A 16509-nucleotide genomic window follows, 5' to 3' on the forward strand; every position below is an offset into this window, starting at 1 on the left:
GCGTTTGATGGGGGGTCTACTGGAGTTTAATACTCTACATAAGTTTAAAATTCAGGATTGTTAGCACATAGTTACACTATACTAACCCAAAGGGTTTCTGTCTTTTCAACTTCAAGTCATGGTTACTGATTAGTTGTAGTACTTTGACATTTTTTACCCTTGGATTGCACTTGCACTGATTGCACTGATGTCTGATTTTTCGTGCAATAATGTCACAATTTGTTGTGAAGTCATGAACTGGATTGTATATAGTTTAAGCAACTGCCATATTCCTTGAGTTTCATACAAATACCCAATTGGTATAAAAATTCCACTAAAAGTTTAGTGATTTATGGTGAATGCATTTCTTTAATAAAAACATGTGAGTAACAGTTTGATACAATGTAGTTATATTTTTTCTTAGATAGAATTCAAATACTGACAAAAAGCTAAAAATATGATAAAAACTAAAATTAGAAATAGTGAAATAATAATGGTCAACATGATGGTGATCATGTTGAAAGTAGAACAGAAGAACATAGTAGAAATCAGAAAATTTAAAGAGATTTTTTCTTATAATTAACTACAAATGTTTAAATAAAAATACTGAATACAATATGTACTTATTAATATAAAAAATTCTCGCTGTTTGTATTACCTGTTAGTGGCCTTTCCTTGGGGAAACACGTTCTAAATAATCCCTTCGTCCTGGTATAGTAAAAATATTTTGAATTCACTGCATCGAGCAGTGTTTGACCTTGGATATCTGAATTTCTGCTCAGGAAATTCTGAAAATAGAAAAACATTATTAATTTTACACGTAAATTAATCATGGTTATTATTTCCTTGTCATTTTTTTGTGCATTTTGAATCTAATTTCTTTAATGCCAAATTTCTTTCCAGTATTATTTATAGATTAGTTAGTTTTTAATAGTTGTTTTATAGTAGTCTTTTGATGTAAAACAATGGTGTTTACTCTTTGATTATTTATAGTGCACGAAGTTCAACAGCGACCCTATGTAAGTGTCGAAAATACGTTAAGAACAGATTATGTCGAACCATTAACATAGTAATTAGGATTTTCAATGTAAATAAACAATTTCCTTTGTGTATTGCGTTGATATATCATGTATAGTTAATTAAAGTGATATAAATATTAGAAGAGCAAATGTTGATATTATAAGTTTAGTTTTTACATAAAACAGGCTAGATGCTTTATTAAATGCTGTAGATAAAAAAAGCAAGAAAATATATAGTTAAAATTCATTAAGTATAAGTCCAATTTAAAAACTTCAAAGGGAGGTAAACTTGGCGAATAAGCTGGTTAAAACAATTTAATATACAAATAATACTTATGAATATAGCAAATGTCAGTTGTGATCAAAAATTAGGTAATATTGATGTAATATTAATTTTCATGTACTGAAAATATACGGAAGACTAAAATATACGCAATCTTATTTTGAAATTAATACAAAAATATACGAATTATGTAAAAAATGAATTAATTTTTAAGCTAAATATGTTAGTTAAAATTACATGATAAATGACTAGGAAACCACTAGGTTCGATTTAAACAGTTTCTATTTTTTTACTGTCAGAATTATATGAACAGTTTATGTTCGTTTAAATGTCAAATAACACATTACATTTATGCTTTCTAGTCGCTCTCTCCATATAATTGTCTTTTATTTTTGTTATTGGTCAATAAAATATCTATTCATAAAAATCTATTGCCCCAAAATTCTCAAAATTAAGGAAAGAATAATTAAAAGGTTTGTGCGCAATGAAATGTGACAATATAATGCAAAATTATGCATATTTCGATTTCTATAACCATCTAGTTGGTATATAGTTTTTTTTAATCATTTTAAAGTCTCCTTTTTACTAACGAGGGTTTAGCTGGACTGGACCTACAGTTTAACGTGGGCTTCGAACTAGGGTTCTCGGCATTAAGCCTACCGACTGGCAAGTGACCAACTTAGAAATCGTCCGGTCTTACCCAGCCTGGTTACTGGTTTTTACACAGAAAATATTATATTTTTAAATTAGTGTTAAATCACGGACGTAGTATATTTATTGATATTGAAGAAACAATAGTGTTTAGATATATAGTAGTAATAATTTGTTACAAATAATAATAAAAGAAGAAATGCCAGATGCTTATTTGCTCGATTTTGATGTCAATGACAAGGAACGGTTTGGAGTGGGAAAACAGTTTGAATTCCACGTAGTGTAACTGCACGACAATCTAGCTAGTTAATGAAACAAATGTTTCCGTTCGTTTATATGTGATGGAAAAGATTCATATGCAGAAAAAATAGTCACCGCAGAACTTGACTGAAAATGCAATTTCGAACTTTTCACAATTCGAAATATGAAGTGTTGTGACTGGCGATGAAAAATGGATCTCCAATGATTATTCCAAGTGTAAAAATATATGAGTTAGTCCAGGAGAGTCATTCATATTGGAATATTCATAGCCATAAAGTTTTGCTGTATATTTGATGGGATCAGCAACGTGTCATGTAATTTTATGATATCAACAGATGTCAACTGAACAAATTGAACTACGTGTGTTTCCAAAAGGACCAGCAATAACGAGTAACAGTCGTAAAAGTCATAGTCTAGCATGACAACGCTGGGCCAGACGTTGGGAAAGATACATTGTCGATTGTCGCACCTCTAAAGGAAATTTAAGGTTTACAATCAGACACTATTTTCCTTCTCATTTCATTCTAGCTAAAAAGAGATGCAATAGAGATGCTACGATACATTCGAACCTGTAACCCAATCAATTCATAAAAATCTATTGCCTCAAAATTCTCAAAATTAAGGAAAGAAAAATTAAAATGTTTGAGTGTAATGAAATCTGATAATATAATGCAAAATTATGCATATTTCGACTTCTATAACCATATAATTGGTATATAGTGTATTTAACATTTTAAAGTCTCCATTTTACCATCGACGGACGGAAGAAGAAACGAGAATATTTTCCTTCTCATTTCATTCTAGCTAAAAAGAGATACAATAGAGATGCTACGATAAGTTCGAACCTGTAACCGAATCAACCTACAAAGTTCGCCTGGTTGTCAAACGTCTGCAAAATTCTTCAAAACATTGGTGACAATAATTACAGGGTATATGGTGAATTGGTAAACGTTGCTTTAGCGTTTTGCTTATTTTGATAAATTTTAAATTCTTGTTTATGTTATTCTGCTTGGAAATGCTGAAGTCATTTTCAGAGACAGAGACAGAAACACTTTAAATAGGAGCGAGATAATATTTACATTTTATGTCCTATAATGTTAAAATAAATTGTATTTGATAACATTATTTTTGTTTCATTGTTTTATTTAGATTAGAATGTTGTTATATGTCAAAGCCAAACTGAACTAAAACATTGCGACGTTTTGACGCCATCAATGTAGATGACCTGAGTTCATTGTTTCACTGAACGGACTATATATAGCAACATCTGAACGGATTACTTTTAGAACAGATTTATGCAATTCGTTGCTGTAGCTCATAATCTCCAAACAATTAAAAGCAGCTTCCATATGCAAATATTGTCCGGTTAACAAAGCTAATATACCCTGTATGCTTTGCAATACATATCTAAAACAGTATACATGCCGATTCTATGTAAATACATTGGTTTTACAACTAGCCGAACCATCAAATAGTTTGATTTTACGTGAAACCTCAAACATCATGAGACTGATTAAACATTTTTGTCGGAACCTACTTAATTTGATTGTTATTGGTCCTTTGTTTGCACATTCTCTCGTCCACGTCGTTTCTTCATCCGTCATGCCTTTACCACATGACCGGCGTTGTAAAACATCTGTTGAAATAATACCGAAGCCTTTTGTATCCAAACAGGTATGGCTTAAAGTATTCATATTGTGAATTTTCTTGGAAGTAACACTAATACAAAATGAGCAGGTTTCTCACGGTGATAGTAAATCAATTGTGGTCGTCAGGGTAGTTGATTTTTGCTTAGATTATTTTAATTTTCTGTTATTTTATATCAAATTGAATGGAAACGGTCAAGTAGCAAAGAATTTTGCATGTAAGGTTAAGGTTAAAAGCGTTTGTAAAGTAAAACGTTTCGGAAAGTTATCATCTGGCGAATTTGGAAGAAAAATTTGCAGATTACAAAATGATTTTAGGAAATAAAACAAGTCTCAATCAGTTCAATGACTATCGAGTATGTCTGACGGAATAGAATTTTTTCATTTGAATTAAGGATAATTCAATTTCTTTAACTAGAAATTATAAAAGATCTTTAGTGACGCCATTATGGCTTTAGCCAAAAAATCGGGAAATTTACAATCTTTCCCGAATAATAGTGAATTAGGGGTGCCGATATATCGGCCCAAAAAATATCGATATTCTCTAAATATTTTAAGTATTGATATTTTTAACAAACCCTTAAAATTAAGCATTAACAGGCACTAAATATTTAAAATTATTTATCAGTTTCAAACGCCTTAAAAATAATTAAAAGGTTTTTTGTAATGTTTAAGAAATATATTTAATTTTTTTGAAGAAAAATAGATATATCAGTCAAAAATATCGATATTTTTTCGGCATACCTATGTTACAGTGAACTCATGTTATTAACTTAGAATGTATTGTCTATTGCAGTCGGTAAATTCGTTTTAAAATCAGACCGTAATATTCCTTCATTTCATTCTAATTAAAACAGATACAATACTGTCTGGTGTGTCCGAATATGTAACCGAATCAGCTTATGAAATTTACCTAGTTTTCAAAGGCCAACGTTGTTAAGTGCTAAATTTCTTTAAAAAATTAGTAATTTAAATAAAAATTAATTTAAATAAAAAATTAGGAATGTAGTTAATTAATCTGTAATAGAAGAAAATGAGAAGTCCTTGGATAATATATAACTAACTATGTGTACTATAACATTAAAATAAATTATAATTAATAACAATATTTTTGTTCCATTGTTTTATTTACGTTAGAATTTTGCTATGCGGCAACACTGCGACGTTTTCTCGTTATACATTTTGATAACGTAAGTTCACTGCAACGAAAGATCCAAGAACTAAACGCAAAAAAGTTAAAATATGCCCTTCATTGAAGATATAATACATTATCTGGACATAAAATTGTTAATTAGGTGGACTAGGCCTCCACAAGATATAATTACATAAAATCGCGTTTAGAACTCCTTCATAGAAAAAGTGTGGTAAAGTGTTAAATGTAAATATAATAAAACAATCTTAACCTACAAATTATTGTGGCTGTATAATTAATTGTAGTTTAAGTCCCTCGATAATATATACATCAAGTGTACTATAACATTAGAATAAATTATAATTAATAACGATATTTTTGTTCCATTGTTTTATTTACGTTAGAATTTTGTTATATGTCAAAGCCAAAATAAACTAAAACTCGAAGTTGATGCGGCAACGAATATATATTATTAATAATGGAGTCACATTATAATAAAGCCAGTAAAATTTTACTAAGAGATCGTTACAAACATTTTTATATCTAGTATAATATTTAGCAATAATTAAAATAATACTGTGTTCATCTTCACTTTATCGCCGTAGTAAACGCACTCACTTCAATTTGCATTAACTCAGGTTTACTAGCCGGGGCTCTCTCCAAGGTCGAACGAACATTCCATTCTTTTCATTTGACCTCATCGTAACTCGTAAAATAATTTTTTTAAATCATTACACGCCAATTAATACAGAAATGCGGTACTGTTATCAGTCGAGTTAAATACTTTGCTTCATTATCATAAATTATATTTCTATAGCAGAAATGATTGGGATTCCGCGAGAAGATATTGGTTTTTTTATTCGATATACGGATTTTATTTGGAAAGGTGTGTCTATATTTGAGTCTTGAATAACATTTATTGTAGATATATGTATTTTTGACACTTGATATTTGAAAATAATTTAGAAAGATTTATTGCAATTAGTAGTTAAGGTTGTTTAAATATAATGAGAACTCGTTTCTTGTAATTTGAAGAATATCGAATCTTTTTGGAATCACTTTGTTGCCCTAATGTAATGTTTTATAAGATTAAAATTGGGAATAACTTTATGCCAGTCATATCTGGCTCTCATGAGTGTCAGAATAAAATGAATCAAAATAAATTAATTAAAAATTAGCAAGTATGGAATAAAGTGAAATATCTTGGCATGATCTTTGATGTTAAACTCAGGTGGAATCTACTTGTTAAGAAAAAATGTGAAGAACTCAAGCTGAAATATACGAAATTGTACTGATTATTGGATATTCAACTGCTATATTTTCTTTACCAAAGTGTTGAACCTTAATAACGATGGTTTCGTCAGAAGATTAAAGACAATATGTCTATCGTAGAATAAGTACTTTGTAATTCTAAAACCGTTTTAAATTGCTATAATAAATAACACAAAAATATATTTCTCGTTTCCCTAACTAGGATTTATCTGGATTGGACCTAATGCTTAACGCAAATATTACCAGAAGATATCCGGCCATACCCAGCTCGGTTACCGTTATGAATAGGATCACTTTCCGTGTCGGATTTTACACTAGCGCCTTTTGAACAATCACAAAAATAAATTATTGACCATGACCAAGCAAGATTTGAACCCGTGACTATCGCAATAGTATGAGGACCGTCTGGTCGCCTTGACCATTGCGCCAACCAAGTCGGTCCATCTATATATTGTTGTATAAACAAATTATCAATAATTTTGTGGATATGGAGCATACAAATTTGGTTAAGCTACCAATGAAGTTATACTCTAATGCATTATATGTTATTTAACATAATTCATAGGACGATCCACCAACTGTTGCTATAGTCGCGTGTTCGGATCCTACTGGGGCATGATCGTAAATTTATGCAAAAAAAAATGATCTCGGTCAGTAATCAGGCTTAGTAATACTGGATATCTTTTAGGATGATTTCTAAGTTGGTCAGTCAACAGTCTGTAGGCTTAATGTCGAGGATTGTTGTTTGAAGCCCAAGTTAAACAGTAGGTCCGGTCCAGATAAACCCTCGTTGGTAAAAACATAATTCATCTTGAATAGCAGGACAAGTCATACGTTTGTAGTTATTACATTTTGAGTAAAGGGCAGATCTTTAGTTTTAGATGAGTTAGATTAGAATAAAAGTGTTCGTTAAAAATCCATAAAAAAGTATTTCAATTTGTTTATTTTTTAAAATATTCATTATAATATATTTTCTTGTTTGTTTCATTTATAATATATTTAAGAATTCTCATACCATTATAAATTAAATATTGGATATATGGACTATGAAAATAAATACATCTCAATAAATAGTTTTAACATTAACTTAAGGTATTTATATAATATAATTTTTATTTCATTACTTTATGTAAACAATAAAATTATAGTACTACCTAATTCACCTCCAACAAGATGTTTCCCTTTCTAATTTATTGTAGAGTTGCGATTATATTGTTAAAAGAAGCAAAGATGATCTTACAAGATAATGGCAACTGTCAGCATATGGTTACTATAAGAACCAGTCAAGATTGTATCATTTTAAAAGCGGCGAATATATACAGAGAATGTTGCATGAAATGAAAGCATGAGAATGGTGTATAAAATATGCGCAAAAAGCGATAAACAAGGGTTTTATTAGAAAATGGTCAGCCTAATTACTTTATCCGAAACACTATGGTAAATATTTTTATTTTGGTTATTTTGACAGTAATATGGATAATATAAAACGTATATTACCAATAATGATTTACTTAAAGGATATTTTAAACGTCAAAATGTTTCCTTATTCCGTTTTTTTAGAAAGGGGTTTAAGGGAGTATATACATATAGAGAAAAACTTATTTTTGATTTGTTTGAATTCTTGAAAGGTTGAAGCCATGATAGCGTATCTGAGACTACATGCAAGGGATGAATTGTGACTGGTTTCAAGTAAGCATTCGCACTTAAAATTGACATTTCGAACCAACTGTCACATAATTAGAGCAGTTACGTGATTATAAATTAAAATAATGTTTTCAACGACATTTTTAACGAAATATTAACATATCGTAAGTTTATATTGACTGATTTACATTTGCGTTTATAGTGTTATTTTATAGTGAGCTGAATTATATATTTTTTAATAGATGACAAACTCAAGAATTACGTGTAATGTTTTAATGATGGTAATCATTGAATATAATAATATTTTTAAATTGTTATACTTAAATATATTTCATACAATTACCCAATTGGCAGATAACCAAATAGATGAGCAAATACACAAATATACTTTTCAATAATTTTATATGAAAATGCAGTGAAGAAATATAGTGGTAAAATCAGATGGAAAAGCGCATCTTGTATATGTAAGTTTTTTTTTTATAAATCTCTTTATTTTCTATATTTTCAACAATCTGCCCGTGGGTATTATTATATGATATTCGTTATATAATATAACTAGTATATGTAAGTAAATAAGTATATATAGGTTAAAATAATGCTTATTGACTTTAGCTTTGTAAAATCAATTGTTTTACTTAAGCAACTTTACAAATATTTATATTTATTATTTTAGAATATTTAGTTAATATGTAATATGTGGAGCATATCAAAAAGAAAGCAAAAAAATCGAATAATAAAATATATCCAATGGGTCTTCCCAGTTTAGCAGAGAAAATTTGTAAAATTGGAAGTTAGTCGGCAACTACTAGTAATAATATATTAATAAATGTGTAGCTACCTTGAGGCATGTCGATACACGGTCTACAAAATACCCAGAAATATAATCTCAGATGATGAATGCGTGCGGAGTGCTAGCACCAACAACTAGTAAACGATTACGAAGATCTGGCAACCCTGTCACCAGTCAGTGATTGTAGTTCAAACGTGCCACCATCGACTGCCCAAGCCTCGTCTTCAGTCACACCGCTGCCATCCCTTTTAACTATTTGTGTTTTCTTAGTATTTTAGATAACGTCAATAAATAACGGTCACATCATGCAAACCATCTCTGTCTGATTTTGATCTACCTCCATTCACCGAGCCATATAAATCACTACATATTTAAAGAAAATGTATTTTCTGATCATACATTGATCATGAAGGCATTTTGGTCTTTGAAAGTATATTCTGCATGTTCTCACAAAATATGTTAAAGGCTAAAATAGAATTAAAGTTAAAAAAAAGTAATATGAGCAGATGGTAACCATAAGAACCTCTTAAGTCTGGAATCCAAAAAAAAGACAGGAAACGCCAAAAATCTTAAGCATAAAAAGACGCATGAAAACAGAGCGCCAGAGATTATCAAGAGAAAAATGGTAAACAGTGATGTTGACCAAACCGCCGACCCAATAATTCCGTCACGAAAACCGCGGCAAAACATTAAAAGACACACTTTTGAAAACGACTTTTGACTGGTTTAACAACTGCGGTAATTGTTTCGAAATTTTATGGTAATTAGCGGATCCTGACCTTGTTATAAATTGCATATTTTTCATGAGTTTTGAAAGTAATATAATATTGGTGTACGTTGCGTGTTTTATTTGTTTCATTTAATGTATTTATGTTGTTAATAAAACGAGAATAATGCTTTAAAGTCTTGCGGCCGCTGCAGTCTTAATTCCTTTATATAAGAAAAAAAATCGTGCTAATTTATAGTTGGATATCGATATTCAGTATATTTATTTTTTATCAGATCGGATTTAATTTCGATTATTACGTAATTCGTAATCCTGTCGCAATTTAGCACTCGGTTTTTTGAGATATCCGCCTTTTATTTTTTAATTTTCAGCACGGATCGTTTATTATGTTAATTTTAATAAATTACCAAAGTTTTATGCAACCATTATTGCTGGTTTGACATTTAACTGTAAAATTAATCTCTTGGATGTAAACCTTTCTCGTCTGAGCTATCTAAAGATGCGGAAAATAAAATCTGAAAAAACTCTGACCAACAGATCCTAAGAAAATGAAATAGTCGGAAAAATGTTTACAAGAACAACTAGTTAAGGGTGTAAAATTATCAGGCTTATTAATTAATTTTAGAGGATTCACCATCTGTTGTAAACTTATGTTACTATATATTAAATCATATTGAGTACATTTGTAGTTAACTTCATCATGTGCAAGCCTTATTAACAGGCTTCACTTTTCAATATTCTGTCATTTTGTCTGAATTTCCACCGACTATTGAAAGTATGAACTGCCGTATGAAGCTTATGGCAAACATACTTCTTCAATTGTAACACGTTTTACTGGTTTCGACGTTTCGAAACAGCTCGACGAGAGAAAATATGTGTAGCTTGACACCGAACACAAATATGGCTCTGGATAGCCAAAACAATTGAAGACAAGGATTTGAAGGTATTACTGGAGTTTGAGAAGAGCACTACCCGAAAGATGGACGGAATATGAGTAAAGAGAACAATGTTATTCTTCAGTCTGACAACGCTCGACCACAGGTTGCAAAACCGGTGGAAACGTAATTGGAAACATTAAAATGACCTTGCTCCTTTTGATTATCACTTGTTGCAACATATGAGTCGTCACCTGTCAGCAGCAGCGCTTCACTTATTGTGAATATACCAAATAATGGGTTAATTCGTAAATAGCCTCAAAAGATCATTCTATTGAGATGAACTCGAAAATATTTAAAACAAAGTTTTCACAATAAAGTTTCAAATAAAAAAATACTTTAACACTATTTTATAAGCCTAATAATAATATTGATATAACGCAATATTGCCAATTAATTATTTTTCAAGCACTATGTAAGGTAGCTAAATAATCTTGATTCTAATACTGCGAAAAATCCAAATATCACCTACTACCGGCCTACAAGTTTGCTACTGATAATGTATAAAGTTTTTGAAAAATTACACAATAAGAAATTCAATAAAAATATAATTACACACATTAATTCAGGTAGATTAAGTTGGTTTTAAACAAACTTCTTCCTCACCCTCACTTTAATTTACTGAAAATTATATCGTATAGATTTTGCAATAAAACAACATTATCAACACAATGAATTACATTAAATATATTTAGGAGCTGAGCTCAGCTGAGATACTGAGAACAAAAATCCTTATTGTGACAAGATATGTAGACGACACAGCAAATACAACTGTAATTAAATACATGACGTATTAAAGGAATAAAGCAAAATCTACCCATGTAACTTTTACCAGTGAATATCATAAAAAATGATATAGGCACTGAATAGATTGTTAAACCACTAGGTGAAAAAATGTAGCAAAATAATATTTTCGCATTTTCTAGCCAAGCTTAATTTTAGGTTTTTAATACACATCAAACTAGAAATTACATTTCTATAAGCAAATCCAGAAGCTTGTGTGATACAAACCATTTGAGTTACTTTTGGCGAGCCTGACCCAGTTAAAGACTAGTTCTATCAAGATATGCCCTAAGAGAATGTACAATATTATCATTTCAATTAACACATAGCGAGTTCATTCTGTAGAGCGTCATAGCTTCCTTCTGGATAAGCTATTGCAATATAACGACATCGTATTAATTATTACGACTTGGTATGATTAGAATTCATATAATAATAAAGAAGTTATAGAAGTAAGATTTTACTATTTGAAGAATGTGAATTTGAGACATGATTATCCTACAAAAAGAACTGTGAGAGAAACAACAATGTTTCAACATTTCATTATGGTTATTATTCCACTATCATTACATGATAAATCAAATATTACAATTTTTCTAATAAATACATATTACTATTAGGTGTCTGCGCATGTATTTTGACCTGTAATTAGGTTAAAACTTTTAAATTTGATGGTTTTGACATTTCAGTAATCGTTCTAATAACCTTTATATTTAATGCCAAGTTAAAACCTAATTAATTTCCTTGCATTTGAAGTGGCTCAAGGGAAGACATATCTCCTCTTATCCTACCTCTCCTCTTACCTGTGATCTCTAAAATGTTTGAAAAACTCAAAATAATCATAGAAGAGAGAAATATTATTCCAGACCATCAATTTGGCTTCCGTAATAACTGCATGTTAAATTGATTTTTGCCCCATATGCATTTTCAACTACTCAAATCATACTTCACAGGCATACATTTTATTGTGAAACAGGGTAACGAATACACCTCTATCCAATATATTCAGGTGTTCCACAGGCCAGTGTTCTTGGTCCACTGTTATATCTATTGTATACAGTTGACCTATCGATCTCAAAAAACACTACTATTGTAACATATGTGACGATATAGCGGTTTTATCATCACGCAAGGATCTACCCAGAAACCTCCAACTTCATCTTAACAAAGTCGAATTGTGGTTGAAAACATGGCGTATCAGAGCAAATGAGACAAAATCTACCCATGTGACATTCACCCTTTGTATAAGAGCTTGTCCCGTAGTAAATATAAATAATTATAAACTCCTGCAAGCAGACAACGTTAAATATCTGCGAATGCATTTTGGTCGACGTTTAACAAGGAAAAACCTATAGCGACAAAATGTAAACAGTTTGGGCTTAAACAAAACGAAATGTATTGGCTGATAGGGCGTAAATCTAAATTATCCTTAGATAACAAGGTTCTGTTGTATAAGTCACTACTTATGCCCATTTGGAGCTATGGTATTGAACTGTGGTCTATTACTAATAAATCTAACATATATATTCTCCAGAGATTCCAGAATAAAGTGTTGCTAGTCATCGTCGGACTGATTAACAGACACATGGTGATATAATAATCTTTAGAATAAGCTAGATTAGTCTTTAGAATAAGTTAGGATAGACTTTAGAATAAGTTAGAATAGTATCTAGAATAAGATTTAGATTATAAGTTTTTACTGCAGATCATTTACTGTAACGATCTTCTACACGTGAGTGGATTTATATTGTATAACGGAAATCATATTATAATACTTATTTCCCACGGGCAGATGTTGAAAAAAAAAATTTTAATATTGAGTTATTCAGTGTAAACAGACGCTAATCATAGAACACATTGAGTTGCATTTTTGATATTCATTGTTTATATTATTGAAAATATATGGTGATGGTGCTTTATCATATTCCAATTGTCAAAAAGTGGTTATCAATGCCAAACGAGTTCCAAAAACAGTTAATTGCAAAATTCAATGGAGAAAGTTCGAACTCTTAAATGTACTGAGATCTAAAAGGATGGTAAATAGCTACATCGTGAAATGGCTGAAAATCCATTTCAACAGTTTTAACATCGCGGTTTCATTGCTTCTCCTCACTGTTTCGGTTCACATTTATGATTTTTTTTAAAGGATTTATAAAATGTGAACTTGATGAAATGATATCTAGGAAGAAACAGCTTCTTATGTTAACAGACGAAAGTATTAATGACATATTGCCTAAAAGCATAAATCATAGTATTAATCTAATTTCGTAAAATCAAATAGTATTTAAAAAGCTTTGACATAGCGGAAATGTTTATAATGTTTTAAAAGATAAATAAATTAAAATTAATAGATTCAGTCAAAATCTAGAAGAGTCTGAATTCAAATGCGTTCCCACAGATTTTATTAATTTGTTCGAAAATCATTTTGGATAAAACTTAAAAATAAAAAAAATGCAACTTACTATTTTTGATAAAATAAAATCATGTCTCAAAACCTATAAAATATTTTTACATTATTACTCATTTCTCATTCAGCTCTTCGTCATTCGAGGTCAATGGCAAAAAGCATGACCTGCATTCTAAGCAGTGATAAAAGTATACTGACCCACATTGCTTTCAAAATAACATTAATATCTTCAGAACACTTTCGTGACATTTCCATGAGAAAATGAACTGCATAGTGTTGATTATATCGAAGAAACTCTGAATCTGAACCAGATTGATGATTTATTAATAACACGAAAGGCTTAGTTGGAGAGAGAAAATAGGCGCGGTGAGTAAATAGGTGTAAAACTTAAGATTTGATTTCTTCGATTTATTTTATAACAATTACAGAAGGCGATTAATAATATACATTTTAAGAGATTCTATAAAATATTCATTCTTAATTATAGTGTAGGTAGGTAAGAAACCAGGAAATCGTTACAAGTAATTTATTAATAGTTAGTTAACTGAAAATAATACTGTAAAAGCAACTATAACATGAAAAATTTTAAAAGACGAAAAATAACATGTTGCTATATTCCAACTGTATAAATGAAGAAAAATAAATATTACATATTATATTAATATTGCTCGTTAATAACAACTTACAATACATTAATAATACCAATAACAATACAAGAATAGGAAAGTTTGATGTCACTCCTGTCTATTCTCTATACTGCTGATATTCCAACAAAAAAAGAAACAGTATTTGGATCATTTGCCGACGACACAGTTATCATGGCAAACAATATGTCTCCGCCTAATGCTGAAGAAAAAATACCAGTAGCAGTCAACAAGATCTACAATTAGACTAGAGACTGTAAAATACAGCTTAATATCTCCAAATCTGTCCATGTTAATTTTGCGTTGCGGCTAAATGACAAAAACCTAATTATACAACATGAAGGATGTCCGATTCCTCAAGAAGATCGGCGCGCATCTCGATGGTAGGTTAAAAGGAAATATCATGTTAGGAAAAAGCAGAACTTAACGTCAGGCAATTGTACTGGTTAGTCGGAATTGGTTTATCAGTAAACCATAAAGACAATGGGGTACAAAATGGGGTACAAGTATGAATACCACTAATACATCAAAACAACTAGAAATCCAACGCAGCTAAAAGCCAAAAGTTCTACGATTAATTATCAATGCTTATCGCAACGTAAATGACCTCGAAATCAAATGGATATACGAAGTGATTAAAGATTTCGGCTTAAAACATGAAATAAGATTGCTAAATCATAGCACCGTGGAAGTAATACAACTGCAATAAATTAGCAATAGCATAAGTAGCAATAAATTAATTTCTAAATTAAGATTCTACTAAGCATATATAATGGAAGATGTAACTAATAATAGGTCTTACGTTCCCTATACATTTTCACAAACACTGAATAATTATTTATGCAACAATATTTAAGAGAATACAATGTTTTGGAGGAAGAGCGACGCGTTATTTAATGTAATTAAGTTATTAGATAATGAAGAGGATACATGTTTCAACATTGCGGTTTGATTGCTTGTAAAGCAAGAAAAGAATGTTTTATAGCATTGTGATTTGTGATTGGTGATGAAAAGTAAATTTATAATGAGTTCTAAGTGCAAAAACGTATGGGTTAGTCTAGGAGAGCTATCCTTATAAACACTGAAGAATATTGATGACTACATTCAAGTTTTGCTGTGCATATGGTGGGATTAGCAGGAGTAGTGTATCAAGCTGCTAAAATCGAACTAAAGCGCTTGTACAGATGTCTACCGACGAACTTATTGAACGACGTATTATTACAAAAAAGATCAGTAATAGAGAGTAACAAAACGCAAAGTCATCCACTTGTAGTGCCAGAAGAGCATTTCAGTTCTAGCGGGAAGTATTGCTAGACCCAGAGTACTTTCCAATATAGAGATTCTTGATCATCATTTGATTAGATTGATGCAGCATGGGTTGGCTAACATAGAGTATCGAGAAACTGTAGAAGAGCGAAAATGGATGGATGCCAGAATGTTAAGATGGGAAGAAGTTGTACAGAATAATGGATAATATTTGGAATAATATATATCGCATCAATTTTTCTCCATAAATGCTAATCTAAAGCGAACAATTTCAACCGTCTAACATATTTAGAAATAAACTTTAGAGAAGAATGTTATATACGTCTTAATATGTCGGAACAATTTATACTATTTTAACGATTTAATCCTATAATACCAAGGATCTTCCAATATCATTACCGCTTATTAATATTCAACGTAGAAATATCTTATAACTGGTATTAAATGAGTCTGAGTGAAAGAAAATTCAATCGGGCGTTTACCTTTTAACGCATTTCACTTGTGGTCCGTCTGAACTTCTTCACCTTTCGAGGTCAATTGAACCAGTACGGCCTGAATTACAAGCAGTCATAAAAATGTACTGACCCACTTTACTTTTGGAGTGAGCTTGATACCAAGATATTCGGTTAGGGGGAGGGCGGTTCTTGTCCGGAAAAATTGAAAGTAGAATTTGGGGTATACACTCTTTTTATGACTTATCGATAAGTTTGTTTTTCTTTAGATACAAGTTTGGTTAGAGCTTTTAATTATTCGCCTATGTCCTTTATATAGAAATAACTACAAAAACTAAAAAATAAATAACTAAAATGCTGATTATTATTATATTGTAATAAACAAAAGACATATTATTATTATTATTTGCGAAGTTAGGATGTCTGATACCCTTGGTATATTTAGATGAAACAGGTCAATTGAAAAGTCCCCGGCCTGACACATAGATGACGCTACTAGAATTAAATCCATATGTTTTAGACGTGGTGAAATGAGCATCAAAGATGGTGAACGCAGTGGACGCCCAAAAGAGGTTGTTACCAACAAAAACAATAAAAAATCAACAAAGTGACTTTGAA

At 30.6% G+C, this 16509-nt stretch overlaps 1 protein-coding gene across 2 annotated transcripts in view; it reads right to left on the minus strand.

The window, feature by feature from the left end:
- LOC143195018 (uncharacterized) overlaps positions 1-16509 on the minus strand; it is a 76346-nt gene that overhangs the window by 20141 nt on the left and 39696 nt on the right. For both annotated transcript variants that reach the window (XM_076401856.1, XM_076401861.1), the window contains exon 2: positions 638-767. In XM_076401856.1, coding sequence (XP_076257971.1) covers positions 638-767 — 130 coding nt within the window. The remainder of the gene's footprint in view (positions 1-637; positions 768-16509) is intronic.

This window comes from Rhynchophorus ferrugineus, unplaced genomic scaffold (assembly GCF_030347505.1).
Source record: "Rhynchophorus ferrugineus isolate W39M unplaced genomic scaffold, kcgeb_rfMv2 rfM1, whole genome shotgun sequence".
Lineage (NCBI taxonomy): Eukaryota > Metazoa > Arthropoda > Insecta > Coleoptera > Curculionidae > Rhynchophorus > Rhynchophorus ferrugineus.